We start from the raw sequence: 22,714 nt of genomic DNA on the forward strand, positions 1-22,714 counted from the left end.
TCTGTGACTAGACCTCTGAAATCCAGAGCAGAGAGATTTATTCAAGCTCCCATCATGCAAGTTGCCATCTGGATTCCAGGTACTTTGCCCCTAGTCAAGGGCATTTCTCCCGGCTGTAAGCCATAATGATAACTTCTGTACAATGCTTCTAGAAGTCTGGGGTTGCCTTCTGACCCAGTTCACAAGGGACAGAAGAGGGCCTGTGCCACTGCTTTGTATAGATTTACCTCATACTTCCAGACAGTGGTCTAAAGACTACAAATGCTTTTCACACACACACACACACACTCACACACACACACACACACACACACACACACACACATGCACACACACACACACATGCACACACACACATGCACATGCACATACATGCACACACATGCACACGCATGCGTGTGTGAGGATGTGCATGCATAGGCATGTAGAGAATAAAGAATGGTGTCAGTGGGTGTTGGGATCCAAACTCAGGTACTCATGCTTGCTCAGAAAATTATTTACCTGCTGAGCCATCTCTCCAGCCGTACTTTTTATATCTCTTAAAAAAATACTGAACATTTGTAGAAAAGGAAATAAAAATAATCACATCTGGAACTTAATGGTAACTTTTAAGAAGTTACCGGATTTTCTTCTCTGATAATTTGAAATTATGAGACTCTGGGGCTGGAGAGACGGCTCAGTGGCTAAGAGCACTCGTTACTCTTGCAGAAGACCCAGGTTCAGTTCCCAGAGCCCCAGTCAGACAGTTCCAGCTCCAGGTAATTCAACAGCTCCTTCTGGCATGCAGTGCACAAACATACATGCAAATGCGTGCATTTTACACACACACACACACACACACACACACACACACACACACACAGCACTGAAATAAATGAAACTTTAAGAAAAAAAAAAAAGAATCATGAGCCCCACTCGCTCTCATGAATCTAAAAAATCCCCCAAGATGTTGAAGATAATCTGGAAGCTATTTTCCCTTTGAAAAAAAACTTATCAGAAACCACATCATATTAAAGCTGAAAAGGCACATTTTACATAAAAATACCGACACAATTAGCATAATATCTATGCTTGCTTCCAAGTGTCGGTACGTGACGTAAATGAGTGGGTACATGCCAGGTCTTTACGGTCATAACTGGGAATATGGTAGACCAATGGAGAACAGCAGTGCTGAGGCAAGGCAAGATGGCCCAGCCAGGCAGTGACTGTGCACGCCTGAGGCCCTGACTCTCATTCCCCAGAACCCACGTAAAGGTAGAAGGCGCAAATCACCCTCTGATCTCTGTGTGTACGCATGACAGGCACACGCTCATGTGTACACACCATACACACAAAATGAATAATAAATAATAAGATAAAATATTTTAGAACAAAGAATTTTGCTTTTGGAAACAGTGGTAGTTCCTATTTTCAGTAATAAGATTATCACACTGCAGTGCACTTTGTGTTTTCTGTTTGTCTTGAGGCTTGTAAGCCCTTCAAGGGCTAGACCCGCATCTGGGCTCGGGGCAGTGATCAGTGATGTGAAATGGAGCCTACAGAATAGTACTCATGGTCTGTTAGTTTCTGAATTGTCAAGAATGCCAATCCTCTTACAAACGCACGCGCACACGCGCGCGCACACACACACACATACACACTATCTATATCTATATCTATATTTATATATCTGATGTATAGATTTAGTGCAGTCTAAATGAAAGTCCCAATGTGTTTCATGTGATATTGAGAACCTGCTTCTAAAAGTCATATGGAAATGCATGGTGCTAAGAATACTCAAGGCAATCTTGAGAAAGGAATACAAAGTTGTAGGGCTTATTATTTCCAGATATGAAGACTTACAGAGCTATGGAAATTAAGCCAGTGCTCTACAACAAGGAAAGAAGACTGAGCCAATTAAACAGTGGAGGGCTCACAGAGAAAGCTCCAGAAAGCTGTGGGAAGTGCAGATGATACAGAATGCACAGCGGGACAGAAAACCAACGGTCAAGGATGACCACAGGTGGCCCTCCCCAGGTTGTGCACTAAGTAAATCTACATAGGCTGACATGTTACATGAAACACAATATGCTAAAGGTTTTGGGTGGCGGTGTGAGACAGTTTGCCGATGACACTGGAGCAGAAAACATTTAGGACATAAAACAGCAATGGTCATAAAACTGGAGATGCATAAACGAGGTGCTGTCGAACTTTTCCTGTCAAAAGACACTATGAAAAGGGGAAGGGCAGGTCATGGTGTAAAAGATGTTTGCAGTCCTATAGGCAATATCTAAATTATGCCACGTCTTGCTAACCAAGAAGAAAGACAATCCAACAGAAAAGACCATGGGCAGATGCGAGAGCTGATACTTGGTGAAAGGCTCTGAACCTCCCCAGCCAATGGGGAAAGGCAAATGAAATTCACAATAAAATACTACCAACAGCTACCAGACTGACTGAATATGAAGAATTAATAGCAAACACTGTTATCTGGAACGTTCACACATTGTTGAGGAAAGTTAAATTAGCACATTTGCTGGAAAATCTTCAGCATTTTGTGGAAGCTAAACATACACATTCCCCACGGCCCAGCTATGCAACTTCGAAATTCACGGTTATGTGTGTTCAATGTTCTTAGGAGAATACTTGGGGCGATGGCCTTCAGAGTAGCCCCTGACTGGAAGCATCACTAAGTTGGAATAGGTAAATGGTGACACCGTCATGGAAGCAATGTCTAACGAAAACAAACAAACCGGGCTGTTCACTGACATGGATGAGTCACAAAGGTAATCCCACGTTGGAAAAAACCTGACACAAAGGAATACAAATGGCAGGGCTGGGAGATGCTTCAGTCAGTAGAATGGTTGCCATACAAGACTGAGACCCTGAATTTGGGTCTCCAACATCCACAGAAAAGCTGGGCACAGCAGCACACATCTGTATCCAGCACTGGGATGCAGGGCAGGTCGGTCGCTGGAGCTCGTTAGCTGGAAAATCTCTGTGAGCTCCAGACTCAGTTAGGAACCTTGTTCTAAAACATAAGGTGGGCAGCAAACCAGGAAGACATGTGTTACCATTCTCTGGCCTCAGTACACGTGTGCACATGTCCACACGAGCAATATATATATACTACACACAAACACATACAGAGAGGGAGGAGGGTGAAGGAGGGGAGAGAGAGGGGGAGGGAGAGACAGAGAGAATAGAGATGGTATGGTTGCATTGGTGAAGACTTACAGAAAAGATTGCACTAGGCAATCTCTGGTACTAGAGTCAAATGTGTGGGAAGAGGAGGGAGAGGGATGTGGAGGGTACGCGGATGTTACTACAGCCTTGGTCATGTCCCAGTTCATCATGTGAACTCTGGCTAGACTGGTTTCTTCACCATGTGATAGTCATTAAGCTATATGATGTGTGATTCAATTATTAAATTTTTTCTTGATTGCAAATAGCCCTCTTCCTGTACATTTATTCGGTATACCTGACAAGCCAGCCGTAGGTTTGGTTTCCCAGAATGCTGCGCTCCTGCAGGTTCTAGAAAACTAAAATCGTATCCTTTCTTGCCTATTAGAGCTATCACACAAGATGGAGGCTCTGGAGACTGAGCTGAACTCGGCATGGGGCTTCAGTGTGTAACTGCCACTGGAAATGATGTTATTACACAGTTTAATTTGAAGGCAGTCGGGAGGCCCTATCCATCTGGTGGGCTTCATTAGACTTCCTCCTGAAAGAAAGGCGCAAACGTACAGCATGTTCTGCATCCCAGTAACAACCAAAGATGACTGCTTGGTGATAAATAATAGGATCTTCTCTCTAACGACTCCTCCCAGTGCCTCCCAGGAGAGGCCATTAGGAGATCCAAAACTTGGAGAAAAATGCTTACAAAGGATTAAAAATACAAAATAAAAAAGACACAGCGAGAAGGGCTATCTGGAGTCACCCCGTGAGCACACACAGGGAACTGGTAACGGCAAAGATCCAGGATTAGAACTCCAGAGTTCTGCTGGTTAATTAGGAGACTCCTGGGAAGTGACCTGACCACCCTGTTTCCCCATTTTAAAAAGGGAGGGGTGGGTGACATGGCCTTACAGAAGTAAGTATAAAGATGAACTAAATGCACACTGACTCCAATGGCCAGCGTCTGTAGATGGGGCGGGGATGGTCAAGGACTACGGCATGTTGAGGGGGATGGTGTGTGGGTGGTGATGATAACACTGTGGATGGGGAAGAGGTCACTGATGACTGTGATGTTAAGGGCCATCGCAATGAGGACCACGGTATTCAGCAGACTGATCAGTCAAGTGAGTTGGTCCTCAGGGGAAATTATGGAAGGAAAACTCCAGTCAGCACCAACCAAGGTCTACTAGGAGTGGTCTTCACAGTAAGAAGTTATAGGGAGAGTTGGTGCAGTCCTCACAGTTTGCTGAACAGTCTTGTGGTCCGCCATACTCACGTGTGTGGGGGCGGGGCTTCTTGCTCCTTCCACCCCTGCATAGTATAACACCTTCTTGTGCTCTTTGGATACCTCTTACTCAATCTTAATTAAATATAATTTATGAAATTCTTTGTTATACATATGCCTTCCTTAACAATCCAGAGGCTTCAAAACACACACACACACACACAGACCGACTCTGTCTTAATTGTTTTTTTAAAGATTTTATTTATTTTATGTATATGAGTACACTTTAGCTGTCTTCAGAAGCACCAGAAGAGGGCATCGGATCCCATTACAGGTAGTTGTGAGCCATCATGTGGTTGCTGGGACTTGAACTTAGAACCTTTCTCTGGAAGAGCAGTCAGTGTTCTTAACCACTGAGCCATCTCTCCAGACCTTTGTCTTCATCCTTAACACATAGTAAATACCTCTTGAATGCATGAGAGAGGGAAGGCTCATTTGGCTTCCGTGCACACAAGGATCATTTCTGCTCCAGCCCAGTGTTCTTATGGCTGACAGTGTATGGCCCTCCCGTCTGCCCCATCCATTTGCTTTGTTGTTGTTGATGTTGCTCTGCAGTGCTGGGCATCAAACCCAAGCTGGGTAAGAGATGGTTAATAGATATAACCCCAGCCCTACCCTGTGTTTACTGAGTGCCTGATCTGTTCTGTCCCACTCCCACATTTTTAAAGAAAAAAAGCCATGGCTTCTGCCTCTTAGGAGCACATAATCTAATAGCTGGGAGGAAAATGTACCTCTTGATCATGTACAAGAGGTATTATGGGGGTATGGAAAATGGGATCTGGGAGCTCAGAGAAGGGGAATGTCAGAGTCTACCTTGAGTTGAGTGAAGGAGGCTTTAAAGGTGAGGAACAGGGCTTTGTCCAGCGGAGAGAAGGAACACCATCTGTGTACTAAGTAAGGAAGACGCATGGGCTAGCTTTGCCTCTAGAAACTGCTGGGCTGGCCCAGATCTATGATGAGGTTACCCAAAACATCAAGATGGATGGCCGGTATGGGACCCAGTCAGGGAGACAGAAACTGAACATTCTACTGTTCTCAGAAGTCTGCTGACCTCTTGCCTCAGCAGAACGGTGTGACCACAGCCTCCTGCTACACCAGTACCAGAATCTCCCACCACCCTGTAAAATGTCTCCGTTTGCCTTTTGAAGGTTCTTTTTCTGCTAATGCTCTCCCACTACACTCCCGCCCAACTAAAGGCACCCTATGAAGCCCCAAACTCCTTTCTGGCAGGGCTGTATTCTCTTTTCCTAGGGTCAGCCTGGCAGTTCACACCCTGAATAAAGCTTTGCCTTTGGGTCTCAGTGTGGCTCTGGTGATCCTGTTCTCCTGGTAAGCCACAGAAAACCCAGGGTCAATTCTATATTGTCCATGTTGCATGCTGGAAGGTAGAGTGTCTTCAGAGGCTAGATGAGGAGGACGAGTAGGGTATAAATGGTTGAGGACCTTCTAGGCCTGGCTAGGAAATATGAATAGTCTCTGGAGATGTTGAGAAGCACTGGGGTCTGAGATGGGACTGTCCCATTTATACTTCAGGAAGGCTGGCGGCTGTGTGATCGCTGGGTTATACACTTACGCTGAACAGCGGCTCTCACCCTATGGGTTGTGATCATAAGAAAACTTATTCCTGATACTCTTAAGAACCCCCAACCATAACTGTAATTCTGCTACCTAGTGGTGTCCCCATTCCTAAGACCTTCAGAAATATGTGTTTTCTGGTGTTCAAGGCCCACAGGTGGGAACTACTATGCTAAAAGCTTACCTGGGTGGTAAGAGTTTCTCTGGCTTGCCCTGTTTGTGTAAAAACTCTTTCACACTGAAGTCTGACAAAAGGTATGTGCCTGTTACCCTTTCAGGCCCTGTGGAATTCCATCACCCTCCTACCTTGTCTCTGGAGATTCAGAACTAGACCTGCAGATCCCCAGTCCACTGGCTCCAAATAGAATCTGGTCCCAGTATCACCAGATAACCAGCCCTGGCCATCTACAACATGTATGCTACTGAGGTGCCTAAGACTTAATGTTATAGACTCAACCACAATGGACCTCTTTCCTCAATTTATACCATGGGCTCATAGATCACCAAGGCATTAAGTAGGCCACGGGAGCAAGGTGCTCCCCATCTGCTTGACTTGGAGGGTTCCAGGAAGTAGAAGTCACATGCTGCATTCAGAAATTTGGAACCATTCTCTACCCAGATAATTAGAGCAGAGCTGCCAGGGAAGGGCTGGTAGACAGGAAATCAGGGCTGGTGACCCGGCGTGAGCAAGTGTGGCCATGGGATTAGGTTGTGCCATTTCTTTACATTCCCATCAGCAGCCAATATTCTCAGTATTTTCAGGTGGAAATGACCCCACCCCCTATTCTATATGAGATTGTACACCCTGGGAATTGTAAAGGCCACCTCTACACAATGGAAGCAACTAAAAGGCCCACTTCCAAATTCCCCTCTTCTTATTTTGTACAACTTTGGGCAAGGCACTTGTCTTTGTCTCGCTTTCCTTATGTGTAAACCAGCGGGAATATTGTATACCTGTCTTGTCATTAGGCTAGCTAATGAATTCATAATCGTGAGCCCATAAAAGTGTATGCTAAATCAATAAAATACATTTAAAAATAAATCAGTGTCCTCCATGAAATTGGGATCGTGGTTATGAGCTAGTGGATTGTTGCAAGGCTTAGAGGAGATAATGAGTATGACTCACATGCAGCGTCACCACGACGGCTCCTTCTCCCTCCTATGTGTCACCTCCTCACAGTATACAGATGGAAGTCCTGAGCTGAACAACATGGTCACAAAATGAGAAAGGATGGCGCTAAACTTTGGACCTTGAATGTCCCCAAAGGCCCATGTGTTGGGCTATGGAGGGAATGATGAAATTTTAGGAGGTTGGGCTCCATGGGAAGAAATTTATTCATTAGGACTATACTCTTATAGGCAATATGGAAACTCTGGGTGCTCATTCTCCCCCCAATACACACTGTCTCTGCTTCTCTGCCTGTCTCTGTCTGTCTGTATGTCTCCTCCCACCCCCCATTACTAGGAAACAAACAAGACTCCTCAGCTGACACCTTCTCACACCACGATATAAGGTACTGTGTTGCCACAAGCCCAGACAGGCAGAGTCATCTGACCATGGACTGATGCTAGTCAACATCTCTTCTAGAAAGTTGATTGTGTCACACACATTGCCACTGCAATAGAAGGACTAACACAACTAAGAAGCTATTTCTAGGAGACCAGCAATGTTTCAGACTATTCAGAGGAAAGTAGGAAGCTGAAGGAGACCCCCATGGGTCCTCCTAACCTGACCCTGTAGCCAATCCCCTGTCTCCCTCCTTAAACACAATCCATGAAGCAACTGAGCTCAGATCCAGCCTGCCTCCGTGCCCTGGGTATGTGACTCGAGCTGAGCTGATCAGGATCCCTCTCCCCGAGATGCTTCATCTTGGAGTTAAAGGGTAGGGGCCTTTCTTTTAGTCACAGAACTAGCTAAGAGACTCCTCACTAAAGGCTGTCGGCCGATATTCACTCTGCCATTTGGAGAAAATGTATTTATAATAAATAAAAGGAAAGTAATGCCTGGAAGCACAATTAATAGATAAAGAATGAAAACAATAAAGCAAAATATGTGGAAGGGAGGGGTGGAAAGGAGAAGAAAATATGGAGCAGGGGGTGGATGGGTGATGAGTCTGAGCTCCCAGCTCCATTTATGCCTGAAGCCAGGCCCAGCTCTGGGCTTCCCAAATATGGGAGTCATGGTGCTCTGTTCCTTGCCCCAGTTAATTGATTCTGTCCTGTTGGTTGCAATGAAAACCTCCTGATCTTGAAGCAAAGCAATCAGCAGCTCTGAATGGACTGTGGGAATCCTGTGACAAAATACCTGAGGGAACCAATTAAAGGAGAGGTTTCTTTTGGGTTCATGGCTTCTAAGGATTCTGTCCATCCGCATGTGTTAGCTCCATTGTTGATAGGCCTGTGGCAAGGGAAAAGCATCAGGGGAGAAAGCCATGCAAAAAGGAGATGGTTACCTCCTGACAGCCAGAAAGCAGGTGGTGGGGTTCAGGGGAAGGGAGAGGAAGAGGTGACACAGATAAGACAGATTCTCTGAGGTGACCCTGGCCAGCTTGAATGGGACAAGCATGGCTTGCTCTTCCCCCCCCTTCCCTCCACCTTGCTAAATGTTTGATGACATCCCTGAAGCTAGCCACCAAGATCTATTCCCTTATTCGGCCACTTCCTCCCCCTGAGGCTGACAACCACGGTCCAGCTCTCAAAGTATTGAAGCTCAGAAATCAACAGCCCCCTTCGGCTTACCTAATTAACACACCGATTAAAATTAAACAGCCTATCCTAGCACAGGTTTATAAGGTGCCATTTTCCTACATGCCAAGTCTGTCTCCCCTCTACCCAGAAGCAGTCCTCTGTCTAAGCCCCCTCCAGGCCAAATACCACTTCCCCTTTTCTCTTCCCCCCTTTCTCCCCTGTCCTTTGTGCCCTTCCTTCTTTCTTTCCATCTGCTCTCTTTGCCCCATATCCCTGCCCTCTGTCCCTCTGTCTTGGGGATCTGAGCCCACACTTTTTCTTTCACTCCTCCGAAACTTCCAGTGACCTACTTTAACTACCAGACTGTGAGAGTCAATTTTGACAGAACCTAAAATCCCCTGGGTAGAGAGTCACTGTCAGGGACTGTCAGGCCAGTGAGCGTGTCTGTGGGGATTGTCTTTAAATGTGTGTGAAGACTCAGTTACAAAGTAGGCAACATGGTCCCCTGATTTGGGCCCAGGGAGTGCGTAAGACTAGAGAGGACCAGCTGGACATGAGCATGCGTACATGCATTCGCTTTCTGCTCTTGGATGTGATGGGACAAGTTTCCATCTTAATGTCCCACAATGATGGACTACAACCTAGACTCGTAAGCCAAATAAAGCTTGTCTCCCCTAGGGTTTGGGGGGAGCAGTGGTGATGAGGTCAGGGTACTTTATCATAGCAACAGAAATGCAATGAGAACACATGGTTACTTATGATGTCAATAAATCAGGAATCCTTCAGTGAATCTATCACTAATTAGGTCAGAATCTTCATGGTCCAATCACTTCCTCAAAGACCATGAGTTGTCAATCAAGCTTTAAATGCATGAAACTTCAAGGGGCATTATAAAGTTGCACCATAACAAGACTTAGGACACTGTATTCATAAGTAGAGTGGGGTGAGTGACTGGGAGATGGCAATCAGTTGATAAATGTCATTGGGGTGACAACAGGATGTTTACTTCAAAATGCTGAACCAGATGTCAGGGTGGCTGTGATGTGAGCTCTGTCCTAAGCACTAGTCTGCTCAAGATTCCAAAGAACAGTTTAGATAAAGGCCTGTTTATCAACAGTTTAGATTAGGCCTGTTTATCAAAACTGTGGCTAATCTAAAATAACATTATGTAGGTAAACCTCCCTGTGACAAAATCAAGGCTTCATGAAGGATTGACCAGAAATTTTGCTGGAAGTTCAATAGGAAAGCACATCAAATATGTTCAGGGTGGGGCTGAGGTGGATCGAGGGGGGGCACACAAGCCTATAATCTCAGTACAGAGACTGGGGGATGAGGCAAACAGTCCCTGAGTTGGAGGCTGGCCTGGGTTTATAGAGTAAGACTTTGCCTCAACCCCCTCTCCAAGCCGACCAGTTACAACATAGGTTCATCTATCAGTCCACTTTCTCTTACCATAACACAGCAGCAGAGGCACCTAGCAGAGAAAAAAGTTATTTTAGGCTACAGTTCTGGGGATGCAGTGCAGGATGTCACGGCACCGTGGTTTGGGGGTGTGTTGTGGGAGTGCTACATTATGGCAAGGTCATGTGGTGGGAAAAACCTGCTGAGAACATGAGCTAAGATGTAGAGAGAAGGGGAGAGACCGGAGGTATGACATCATCATCCTATGACCACATCTCCTCAGAGGTTATAACACCTTCCTACAGCAGCATCCTGGAGACCAAAACCCCAATAGACCTTTTGGGGATATGATCCATACACACAAAAACCACAGCAACCTTCCCAGAAAACAGCAAGCATCTGAGTTGGCTGCAGGTTGAGCGTGATTCCAGAGCATGACAGGGCTGCCAAGAAAGCAAACACAAGCCCTGGCAAACTCATACACACACAGTGTCCAGGACAGGAAGAAAACCATTCTGTCCCTATCAGAGCACATCTGGAGTACAAAGTACAGGAAGAAGAAATGTCTCCCAGAGGGACGGCTGAAGAAATAGGACATGGCACTTTAGTCAGAAGAGAAGCCAGGGTAGCGAGCTATTTACCCATATGCACTGCAAAGAGCTGACATATGGCCAAGGAAACACCTTATCTTGTGTGATTTCAAAGATCAGGGACTGGGGAACGCGTGGTCATCCAAGGGAGGCAGCTGGGAAGAACTATGAAATCAGCATAGCCCTAACTTCTGCAGTCTGAGTGTCACTGCCCAAGGGGCTCATGCTTGTCCTCTGCACCCCTTCCAATTGTAAAGGCAGAGAATTGTGCTAGGCCTGGGGGGATCCCAGAGGTAGAGTAGTCAGTTCCATGCTACTATAACATACTTCCAGAAGCAACTAACGTATAAAGGAAACCGGGCATTCCTCAGGAACAGAATAGGACCGTAGTGTGGGGTGCTGAGACTGGAGAGGAGATAGGTGGTGTTGGGGAAGCATAGGAAAGGGGCACTTCCCTTAAAAGAAAATATAGTCTGGGAAGTCAATCTTTTGTTGGATTTGCCAATCCTTACAGATGGCTCCAGCAACATTCACCTTGACGATCTATGTCTGGGCTTGAGTGTCTGCTCTGTGGGCTGGTGGCCCTTCCTTCCCGCTGCTGACGCCTTGCTCCTCACTTCTGCATCCACTGCCTCTCTCAGCAGTCACCCTCTCCTTGCACACAGTTCACCTGCCTGTCAGTCACCCACCTCCTGTCTGTACCTGGGCAATAGCTGTCCTTTCTCTCTGCTGCCACCATCTGGACGGCCTGACTTCTTCCAGTGCCATCCTCCGGTGCTCACCTTTCTGGCCGAGGGAGATGTGATTTCTCTAGTCTAATCCATCTAAGAGGGGAGGGTAGAGACCTTACACCGGGACCTTTGGGTTTAGATGGTGTCCCTCCCCCCAACAAATGATTTAATGCCTGCTGGCCATACATAATTCTGGGTACTGGAGATATAATAAGAAAGACAAAGGCTTTGCTCTCATAAAGCGTGCATTCTAGATGGAGGAGGCAGATGATTATTTCAGAGAGAGCTTAAGGGCGCGAAGAAAATAAATCAGGGGGAAAAAACCCAATGGGAAACATAAAGTGGTGGTCAGAGAAGCCTCTTTATAGATGAGACTTAATACACAAGACTTAGAGAGGGGGAATCAGTCATACGTCCCTTGGCGCTTCCCATTGGCTTTCAGAGAGTAACGAGGAAGCCCTGTGAGGCGAAGAGGAGAACAGGGTGGGGGCGGTGCAGAGCTCTCGGTAGTACCTGGCCATTATTTTCAAGGGGATCCTGATTCTAACTCCACCCACTTCCTCCTCCCTTCCCCCCCAACTCCACTGGAGGACTGGTTCCTGAAAGTCTCCTCTGATCTCTCCCACGCAACCTTAAAAAACAAACTAAAAACAAACGAACAAACAAAAACCAGATTTGTAAACCCCTAACCTGCAGTGCCGCCGCCCTCAGGCCTCAACCGAGGGGTTAGGCAAAGGAAATTCCTCCACACTTTCGTGGTAGTTTGGGAATCTCAAGTACAGGAGTTTGCTTGCAAACGGCTTCTGGGTGGGCACTTCACTCCTTGCCTTGTCCTGTCTGAGCCTCAGAAGACCTTTGCGAAGACTGGATATTTTATGCCAACAAAAATTTGCTAGCATTTTAGGGAGTTTTTGTGAGAGCTTAGCTGTAGGTGTTCTGAAGTAGATGAATTAGAGATGAAGTGGACACACACACACACACACACACACACACACACACACACACACACACACACGACTCTAGGTAGATTGGCACCACTCCACTCACTGCACGCTCCTGAGCTTGCCACGTGGCCTCGGTTTCCCTACACAATCACATGGTGAGGACATATTTGCCTTCCAGTCTTGAAGGAGGAGAAACCAAGTTTTTTCCCACTACCCTACCCAACTGAAGAAGCTGGAGGGAGAACAGCTCTGGACTTAACAAGAAATGCCAGCTTCCTCCTCTTCCCCGCTCATGGAAATATCTGAAGGGGCACATAAATCAGACCAGCTTGGAGCTGCTCTCTGTGTTGTATGTAACGCGCACTTTCAGGGGATATTGAAGGGATAATTTTGACTTATGTGATTTAGACTTTCCATCTCCCTCTTGAATCTCAGCCTTGGGTAGGATAGGTAGTCACTGCATTGAGATTATTTTGTTCATTTTTATTCTGAATGTCTACCCCGGTGGCTTTTTCTTTCCTCATCCCACACGTAGCTACTGTTTCCTTGGTCTTTTTACTCCTTCCTTCCCTGTTTTCTGATTCCTCCTTTGTTGAGGGAAAAGTGAGATAGAATAGGGTACCTGTGCACACTTACGTAAGGACGACATTTTCATATGCACTGACTCACACGAGCCACACATGTACACTTACAAACACACATCCTGTACCATTCTCTGTCTCCAGATTCAGCAGGAACATCAGCTCAGAGTTCCACAGAGACCATCCAGAAGACCCTTCCCTGAATTTTCACTCAGGGAAGGAGTATGACTGTCATTAAAAATATGGGACAGGACTGAGAGGTGGCTTAGCTATTAAGAGCACTGGCTGCTCTTTCAGAGGACCTGGGTTTGGTTTCGAGCAACCACATGTTAGCTCACAATTGTCTGTAACTACAGGTCCAGAGGATCTAACGCCCTCTTCTGGCCACTGCAGGCACTGCATGCACATGGCACACAAACATAGGCAGGCAAAATACTCAAACACAAAGGTTTTTTTAAAAAGCAATTTAAAAAAGAAAACAGAGCACTTTCTACTTCAGTGGCTTTCAGCCTTCCTGATGGATGCCCTGACTGTTTAATATAGCTCCTCATGTTATGGTGACCCCCCAATCATAAAATTACCTTTGTTGCTACTTCATAACTGAAGTTTTGCTACTGTTACGAATTGAAATGTTAATATCTATGTTTTCCAATGGTCTTAGGTGACCCCTGTGAAAGGGTCGTTTGACCCCAAAGGGGTTGCAACCCACAGGTTGATAAACACTGTTCTAATTGTCTCCCCAAATTGTTTTCTCAATATTTTTTTTTAAATAAGCCCCTCTCAACACTATGTGCTACATGGAGCTTGGGTGGGAGCTTGCAGGCTGGCTACAGTGATCCTTGGAGAGCGATGTCCAATAAAACAACCCAAAGTCAGGTAAACTCAGTCATGTTGGCTAGCATCCAATAGAAAGGCACATGTGTAAAATGGGTGAAATTCATGTTGGCAACATATGTTCTTTAACCTGAGTTACATAATGTCCATTTCAATACGAGCTCCATTTGAAAATTGTTAGTAAGAGCCATGCTCTTTTTCCCACAGGAATCCTTCAATAACATTCCCACATCTCACTTCAGACTACCATATTTAAGGTAGCTAGTGGTCCTGCTGTAGTTGGGCAGCAGAGACCTAGGAGAGGGCAGAGCAATGAGGCAGAAGGAAGGAGCCTGGGTTCCTGGCTGACACTGTGAAGCCAAGAGGTTTGTCACATCTGGCTTTCCATTTATCTCTGCTGAAACAATTCATTGGGGGGGGGTTCTTAGCTTGGCTTATGCCTATTCTGTAAAGAATTTAATGGGGACTGTGGTAGTAAATCTTCCTGGGCACCTACATGTCATTCTAGCCTATAGTTCTGGTTAAAAGAGTCAGCTGTGATGGGCTTACCTGGCCTTGAGAAAGCACTTGGGTTATAAACTTTGAAAAGCTTAAATTAGATATGCCTTGTTGTATGTTTTGATGTTTCCCCAATGCCTGAAATGCAGAGCCCTAAGCAACCTTTATAATCCTTAAGCATAGGACTTAAGATGCAGCTTCTGAATTTTGTTTTCCCTTCTGAGAATTTTTTTTTAAAGATTTCGCTTATATGTTTTTTATTTTATTTTTTATTTCATGTGCATTGGTGTTTTGCCTGCATGTGTGAGTGAGTCAGATCCCCTGGATGAGGAGTTACAGACCAGCTGCCATGTGGGTACTGGGAATTGAACCCTGGTACTCTAGAAGAACAGCCAGGGCCCTTAACCACTGAGCCATCTCTCCAGCCCCTCCCTTCTGAGTGTTTCAGACAGGATCTCACTGTGTATGTCAAAGTTGTCTTCAAACCCATGATCCTCCTGCCACAGCTTTCTGATGCCCAGGATGTTAGCATGTGCATGGTATCTGTTGGTTTTTATCATCAGTCTGAATGGAAGGTTTATTAAAAGGGGACAAGAATTTAAAATTTAAAACCACACAATAAAAGGAAGGAATAGCACAAGAACAGGAGAGAGATGGGAGCGTTTTTAGAAATGCAAACCACAAGAAAAGAAATCGTTTATTTAAGAAGGTCTTTCCCATCTTCGGTCTCTCCGCTCCTGCGTGTGTTATGCTCAAATATAAGCATTCGCAAGCCTAGTTATAAAACTCTGCATGCAGATGAAACAATTTATCAAGTTGTTTTGTTAACCACCCCCCCACCTCCACCCTGCCAGTTTGTTCCTGTCTTCTCCTGAAGGGAATCCCTTAAAGACTGACAAGGTCCCTCACGTTCTAAATTGAACCTCTGCTTATGGGGAACAACAATACTGCAGTCTATTAAAAAAGGAAAGTAGAAGGAGGAAATGCAGGAAAACTCTGTTGCTTTATTACTCTGTGTCCCATGGTGTGATTACCTTAATTTGTTGATTCAGTTCCCCTTCAAGGAAGTCTCACTGCTCAGAAGACTGAGGCTAGCCCGGGAAACGGCTTCTACCCACTAGTCAGTTTAAAAGTTGGCATAGAAGACTGGGGAAGAGCACCAACCAAAGGGGCACAGACACAAGAAAGGGTCCTGACTTGTAGCGCTTTGACTGTGAGGAAACTCTGATGCTCCGTCTCATCTATAAGACAGGAAGGGAATAAATGGCCTCTCAGGTCTGGGAAGAATAAGGGAGATGAGTGGGAAGAATCTAGCACAATGTCTTCTCTGCTGTTATGATAAGCATTTATTTTTTAACTTCCAAATGAATCCTCTCATAACGTAAATATGTGTATTTCTACGTGTGCACACACAAACATACCTACTGTATCCGCTATGTGCTGACCTCTTTTGACTCTTATTTCCTCATGATGCTTTGGAGGGTGTCCTCCCCCCAAATGCTCTCACTTTACAGACAGGGAAACTGTGGTTCAGAGACATGTCGTGGATTGCCTGCGGTCACACGGTTGTGAAGACAAGCAGAAATTCAAAACTAACTCATGCGTCCTGAAATCCCATGGTTTTTCTAGCAGGCCAAGGTGCCTGCTCGCACTGGCCGTGTGTGTCCCCAAACTGGGACAAAGAAGAAAAGAGCAATGCGTCTTTGGGGGTCTCCAAACCTCTGGGTGTAGAATAAATCCCCCAATTATGCCTGCAGTTGGGCTAGCTTTTGAAATCTCTTGAACATTCTTTTCCCATCAAGTTCCTTGAAATTCCCCTTTAAAGAGCATCTAGAAAGAGACACTCTCGTCAGCCTGACTTTATTTTCCCAATAAACAGACCTTGCTCAGACAAAAGAGTCTCTTTGATTTTCAATCAATCCGTGAACATTTCAGCTGATTTCCTGCTATTTGGCTTGAAATTGTGATCTGGGAAAGACTGGCTCTGTAAACTGTCGCCCTAGAAGAGAAGCCCCTGGAGTATCCTCAACTTGTTATTTTTAATCACTGTAATCGCCTTTCAAAGGAGGCTCTGGTCAGAAACAGAGCGGGCCTTTCAGAGCTTTCTAAAGCACAATTACAGCAGTGGGGTGGGGGGCGGCTAAAGGAAGAGGGAGGGAGGGTAGAGAGCAGGGGTGGGAGAGAAAAGGAAGTCAGAACAGCACTAGCAAGTTGGAGAAGGCTGAATGACTGCCCCAAACGCACCCACCAGGCTGTGAGGAAGAAGCCCCATGACTCAGTTTGTTAAAATAGGGACCTTTTTATTCAAGTCTAGAATAGCCAAAGGCGATGGGGTGGGGGGCAATGGGGCACAGATGCTATTGGGCGACAGACTGAAATAAAGGGCAAAGATTGGAGGGAGGAAAAGGAGTCATTGATTCCAAGACAGTGATGGGTGATGGATGCTGAATTGGGGGGAGGGGAATTAAAAAGCAAACAGAACCCCAGGGGATGGGAGCATCTATAAACCATCAAGGCACCTAGGAGAACACATTAAATTTATTTTAATGTGATATCGTAAGGAACTATAAGCTGATGGGAAATGTCACAAACTAAGCTAGTGCCTTCTGTTTGTAACGCTGAACCTGATGTGTTAATTACAAAACACCTACAAACAGGAGAGTTTAGCATGCCTTTCTCAAAGTCTTTATTTCAAGATATCCTGGCCAGTGGAGGGAGAAAAGATGCTCTCCCCACCTACAGCCTGAGCAAGTATCAAAACTCAAAGGTGTAGGCTAAAGAGTCCAGGGCCCTCCCCAGGTCTGGTCTCAGGTCATCCCTGCTAGGCCTTGGCTTTACCTAAAAGTCCTGGGACTTCTCTGGACATGTGACTGTGGAATGTGCCTCCCTCTCAGCACTGAAGTGTGAGATCAGCCAAACAGGACTGTACGAGGGAATTCCAGGATGCTCCTGCTTGGCCAAGATACACACACACACACACACACACACACACACTGGGGGGGAGGGAGGAGGAGGGGAGGAGAGAGAGAGAGAGAGAGAGAGAGAGAGAGAGAGAGAGAGAATATGAATAAGCCCGAGCCCTCTTCTTGGGTTTAAATTAAGAATAGTCATAGACAAGGCCCCTAGTATGGAGAAATCACCATTCACTCATTCATTAAATAAATTCATGAGGAACCAGAAAAGGGGAGCCATTTGTTCTCTGGTAGTTGGACAGGAGGAATGTTGACAAACTTTTCAACCAGAGGAGAGAACACACGGAATGTAAGGAGACAAGACAAAATTCCTCCATTTTTTAGGTCAATAAAGAAAAGTCGCCCTACCCAAACTAATGAGTATTTGAGGGCCTGCTGTCTCTCTTACACACTCACCTTTGTATGAGTGCACGACTTTTTTCCCCAGGCTGGGAAATAGGTTCAGGGAAATCAAATGGCTTGCACAAAGTCACACAGCTACTAAACCCATCATCCCTTTCCCTCTGCTTCCCCAGTTAACTCAGGGCTGTGTGCAGGAGGCCCAAATGATTTCTTGCCTTTTGGTCTGATCTTCCCCAGGTTAGGAGAGTACCAGTTTGTCTTGCGCATGCCAGGTCTAACACACCTTCCTTCCACTACTTCCTGCGTGTTCCCTGGCTAAGAGCTTTTTTTTTTTAACCTGGTATTGTTCTTCCTGGAAAAATAAGGAGCTGTGGATTCACCAAAGAACAAAGCAGATCTTGGCCAAGGACTGAGAGGTTCGGTGCCCGGAGCCTGAGTGGGTAGTTTGGAGTGGAGAATTACAGCTCCATCAACCGTCCAGGGAAGCAGAAGCAGCTTTCTGGGAAGTGCAGTCCCTGGTTCTGGTATGGCTGACACTGCCCCAAACTTTCTCCCAGTGCTCCCAACCATTTCCTCTCCCAACTCTCACTCTCGGGAGGAACCCGGAAGGCAGCACAGCTGGAAGCCCAGTTGTTCTGCCGAGTTCTGCAATGATCCACTCTTCCCCATCCGACACCACGAGGACTTATGGCTCTGGCGGAGACCCTAGGTAAAATATAGTAAGTTTCTCCAGTGCCCTGCCTCCCCAGGAGAGCCACCCCTTTTAAAAGGGGTGGGGGAAGATATCTGGGAGTCTACAGACTTACTGAGCAGGGAGGCGGTGGAGTGTGAGGGAGGAGTAAGGTGATTGGAGTCTTCAGGTGGGTGTGGGCCTAGCTGGTGGTCATGCCAGAAGTCGCCCACCTGCTTGTACAGCCTTTCGCTGTGCTCTGAGCCCTGCTCTCCACTGAGCTGCATCCCCAGGGCATATAGGCCGCCAGAACCGCGGCAAGGAGTCTTGGGAGCCCTGAGCCTCTTTTCTGTTGCCACATTCCACCTGCCATTGAGAATACCGGCTTTATTTATTTATTTATTTATTTATTTATTTATTTATTTATTTATTTTATTTTATTTTTGAGGGCCCTATTGTCATTGGAACCTGTTCTGGAAATCCAACGGTCTCTCACTCCTGGGACATAAGAGAGTAATTCTGGGGTCTTTCCGTGGACCCTTCAGGTTCCTCCTCCCTGCACCCTGAGAGTGGTTAGGGACCCATCCAGGAAACGAGAGTCCTGCTTGATCTAGAAGTTAGTCTCTCTCCTTCAAGGATGGAAGCCACTGGGAGAGCTGCCCTTCCTGGGACCCACCTGAGAGTACCCTCTTCCCCAGAGAGCGATAAGGAGAAATGCCGGTGTACTTCACTCTAGCCAACAGCTGGAGAGAAGTCGGGTTCCCTCCCAGCCAGGCTGGTGTTATATGTGGCTCTGCTGTAACCCCGCCCGCCCCCACCACCCTCTCCGCCACCCCAAAGCCCCCCCCCCCCCCCCCCCCCCCCCCCCCCCCCCCCCCACCCCCACCCCGCTCAGGAACCCTACATTGGAGACCCGGCTGTCTCTCCAGCCTGCAGCCTCCCCGACGGCCCCCTCCTCCCCTGACGCTGTCTTGGTGGGCACAGAGCTGGCAGCTAAGGGGCTTAGGGTAGCCAGGTCATGGCCCCGGGCTGAGATGTGCAGACACCGTACACCCGGGGACTGCGCTCCGGGCTCCAGCCTTGCTCAGGTCAGTGCCCTAGGGGCTTCTAGATCTCCGGTCCCCATCGCCATTCCACTTACCTCGGTAGCTGCTTCCTGGCTTATAGAAGTCAGGGTCGCCTTCCACGCGGAGGCTGAACTCTGTGTATCCCTCACGCCGTGTGCCCTGGGCGCGCAAGATGCGGCTGCAGTAGCCCTCCGACTTGGCCACTTTGTCCAGGGTCTCATCCGAGAAAGCGAGCGCTGCGGCCAGGGGCAGCGCCAGGGCCAGCAGCGCCGGACCCCGGCTAAGCCTCAGGGGCGCGGGAGACAGCCTCATTCTCGAGGGCCTCCCAACTTTATGCTGATGTTGCAGACCCCTGTCAGGACACTTTTACTCCAAGTGACGGGAGCTGCAGAGGCGAAAGCTGGAGGAGCCCGGGTGGCACTGGCGGTGGGGAGCCCGAGCCCGCCTCGCTTTGGCGGCTGCGGAGCTGCGCTGCTCTGAGCGGAGCCGAGCAGCGGAGCTGAGGGGCGGGCGGTGGCGAAGGAGCGCGAAGAGGGAGGGCTGATTTGCGCCTGGATCCCCCAGCGCAGTGCTGTTTTGTTTCTGAGCTGGCGATTAGCGGGCGCTCTGGTGTTTGTTTTGTGAAGCTGGATTCCCAGGGTCTGGTGGGAGAGAGCTGGGATACGCAGACACGTGCTGGCTCAATCTACCCTGCCACCAACGAGGCTGCTTCCTCAGCATCCAGCTACACCCTGGGTCCTGTGGACCACAGTGCTCTGAGGAGGGAAAGCCTGCCAACTAACTTTTGTTGCAAACCTACTCAGTGCCAGGCTGCGCTGCTGCAAGGTTTCCCCGCGGCGGCGTCAGTCTATCTCGTGCACTAGCGCCACACACCGTAATCATTGTAATCATTTATTTATAGACAAGCAGATCGCCGCAGGCCACCTTCACTGTCCTGGCCCGCTGCCTCCGTTGCTCTTCCCAGGCCACTAGATAGCATGCCATGCTAGAGGGCCAACAAGGAGTCCAGGGACTTAGTCCCTGGGAGCACCGACACAGTGCTTGGCCATACTTTTGGAGATCTATTTAAGAAAAAAAAATGTTAGAAGCGGGAAAAGTTACTATTGAAGAAAATGTTTTGCTACCTATTCGTTTATTCAGCAGTGCATACATCTAAGCAATCATAAACTGTGATGTTTTAAGAAGAAAGGTGCTTACAAAAACGAGGAGCCTGGCCAATTTGAAAGGTTCGAAGAAGGGCCTGTGTTTTCTTGGCTTAGTTCAGGCTCTTAGCTTTCAGGCACGGATTTTTGGGAGAGGTCAAAAGCAGGAATCTCTCCCTGTGTTTCCCCTGCCTCAACTTTGTCACTTACCCATTGTGAGATTAGGTAAGACAACCTTTCCAAGCTTGTTCCCTGCCCAGGAAGCATGGGGCAGGAGCGTGTGGGAGCTATTAAACCAGAGCTGTGTGTGCTGAAATTCGACGAAATCGCTCAGGTAGAAAGAGTATTTTGCCTCAGGAGACACCCTACTTGAAGATACCTGAATCCCATCGCTGCACACAAGCATCCCCCCACCCCACCCCCAATGCTCTGAAAGGCTCCTTTATTCTCCTGTCCTTCACCAGGGCCTTGAATACTTCTCAAGTGCCTGCATCTAACAAGCAGTTTCGTCCACTTCCCAGACTGGCCCTTTCTTTTATACTTGGATTGCAAACAGCCCAATAGAGCCATCAACACTGGAAATGCCGTACCTCACTCCATCTGCCAGCCACTGATCCCTTAGTCCTGTGGTGTGACTGCTACTACTACTGTCAACTGGATGCTATCTTGCAGAAGCCACTGGAAAATAAGCCTTGAGGACGCTGTTGTATTCTCCTCAGCCTCAGGAGAAAGCTTGAGAACTGGACCTCAGACCCTGATCCAACTGACCAGCTCTCCCTTGTGTGCATATTCAGATCTGGACTGTATCCTCAGTAAGCCAGCTGACTCAGAGCTCTAGACTGACTCCATGTTTGGGTTCCACCAGCAAATTTTGTTGGGTGCACCTAAAACTAGGCTCTAGGTCTGGCACTAGAAGACAGGACAAAAGTTCATCCATTCATTCAACAATTCACCCACCCGTCATCCATTGAATACATCCATCTATCCATCCACCCACCATCCATTGAATACATCCATCCATCCATCCACCCATCATCCATTGAATATACTCATCCATCTGTGTTGAGTGGATAAAGACCTCTACTTTCTACTTCATAAGCCCAATTGGCAATCGTATCAAGTCTTCCCTTTCAAACACCTTTGGGTAGAGACTTGCTCCCCCACATCTATCCATCCATCCATCCATCCATCCATCATCCATCCATCATCCATCCACCCATCCACCCATCATCCATCCATCATCCATCCATCCATCATCCATCATCCATCCATCCATCTCTAGTGATGTAAAGGCTCTCCAAAGGCACCATGGATCTTATAGTCCCACGGTAAAAGCAAATATTAATTGTGTACTATGGCGAAAACTGAGCTGTGGTGGTGATACATGCTATACGGTTCAGGAGAACATACATGACATTATCTCAGAGGGTAGGAAATTACAGAGATGAATAAAATGCAGCTTTTCTCTTCCTGGAGCGAACTGATCAAATATATACTCTTGACAATCTCTAGGTTTTCGTCAACATATCTGAATTTAGATTGGAGGGGGGAGGGCATAGAACAGGCAGGGATATGCTATTTAATTTCTTATTGGCTGTTGATAAGAAAACCTTGGGAGGTGGTAAACTTATCCAATCTCCTGTCCCCATCCCTCATGGCCATTTTCAAGCTTACAAAAAGTAATGTCTATATAACGTTCTATGCTAGTGAAGAAGAGAGTCAGGCTCCAAAATCAACATTGCCAGCACCAAAATGGGGTGCTTGCCAATGCCCAGTGTTGGCCCCATCATCTGGGCTCTAGCAGCAGGTTCCAGCAAGTCTCCCAGGCTCCAATCCCATGCCACCATCTAGAGTTTCTTAGCCTGGCATAGGGCAAGGCTGTCTCTTCACACTCTCTCCTTCGTGCATGCAATCCATAGCTCTGTCATCAGCCCTCAGGTTCCTCAGGTACAATCTGTCCAACTCCTGTGCCTTGCTCTTCTTTTCCTCCTGCTCCAGAGGTCGTGTCCTCTCAGCCTCCTGACTGGTCTACTTATCTGTCCTCTCCTCTGCCTTCATGCAACCCCAGGAGAGCCTTTTGAAAATGCAGATCTGAATGTAGACCCTGGGGTTAAAACCCTTCTGCCTTCCCTTTGCCTTCCAGGCTCTTAGATTAAAGCCGGACCCCTCACGTGGTCTCCCAAGCCCTTCCTGTTCCCTCTGTCTTCTGGGCTCCAGTCCCACGCTCCTCACTTTAGG

At 47.2% G+C, this 22,714-nt stretch overlaps 1 protein-coding gene across 1 annotated transcript in view; it reads right to left on the reverse strand.

The window, feature by feature from the left end:
* Spon1 (spondin 1) overlaps positions 1-20,005 on the reverse strand; it is a 275,300-nt gene extending 255,295 nt beyond the window's left edge. Inside the window, exon 1 of the mRNA XM_032892851.1 lies at positions 19,409-20,005. Coding sequence (XP_032748742.1) covers positions 19,409-19,646 — 238 coding nt within the window. The 5' untranslated portion in view covers positions 19,647-20,005. The remainder of the gene's footprint in view (positions 1-19,408) is intronic.
* Between the last annotated feature and the right edge of the window lie 2,709 nt (positions 20,006-22,714).

This window comes from Rattus rattus, chromosome 2 (genome assembly GCF_011064425.1).
Source record: "Rattus rattus isolate New Zealand chromosome 2, Rrattus_CSIRO_v1, whole genome shotgun sequence".
NCBI lineage: Eukaryota > Metazoa > Chordata > Mammalia > Rodentia > Muridae > Rattus > Rattus rattus.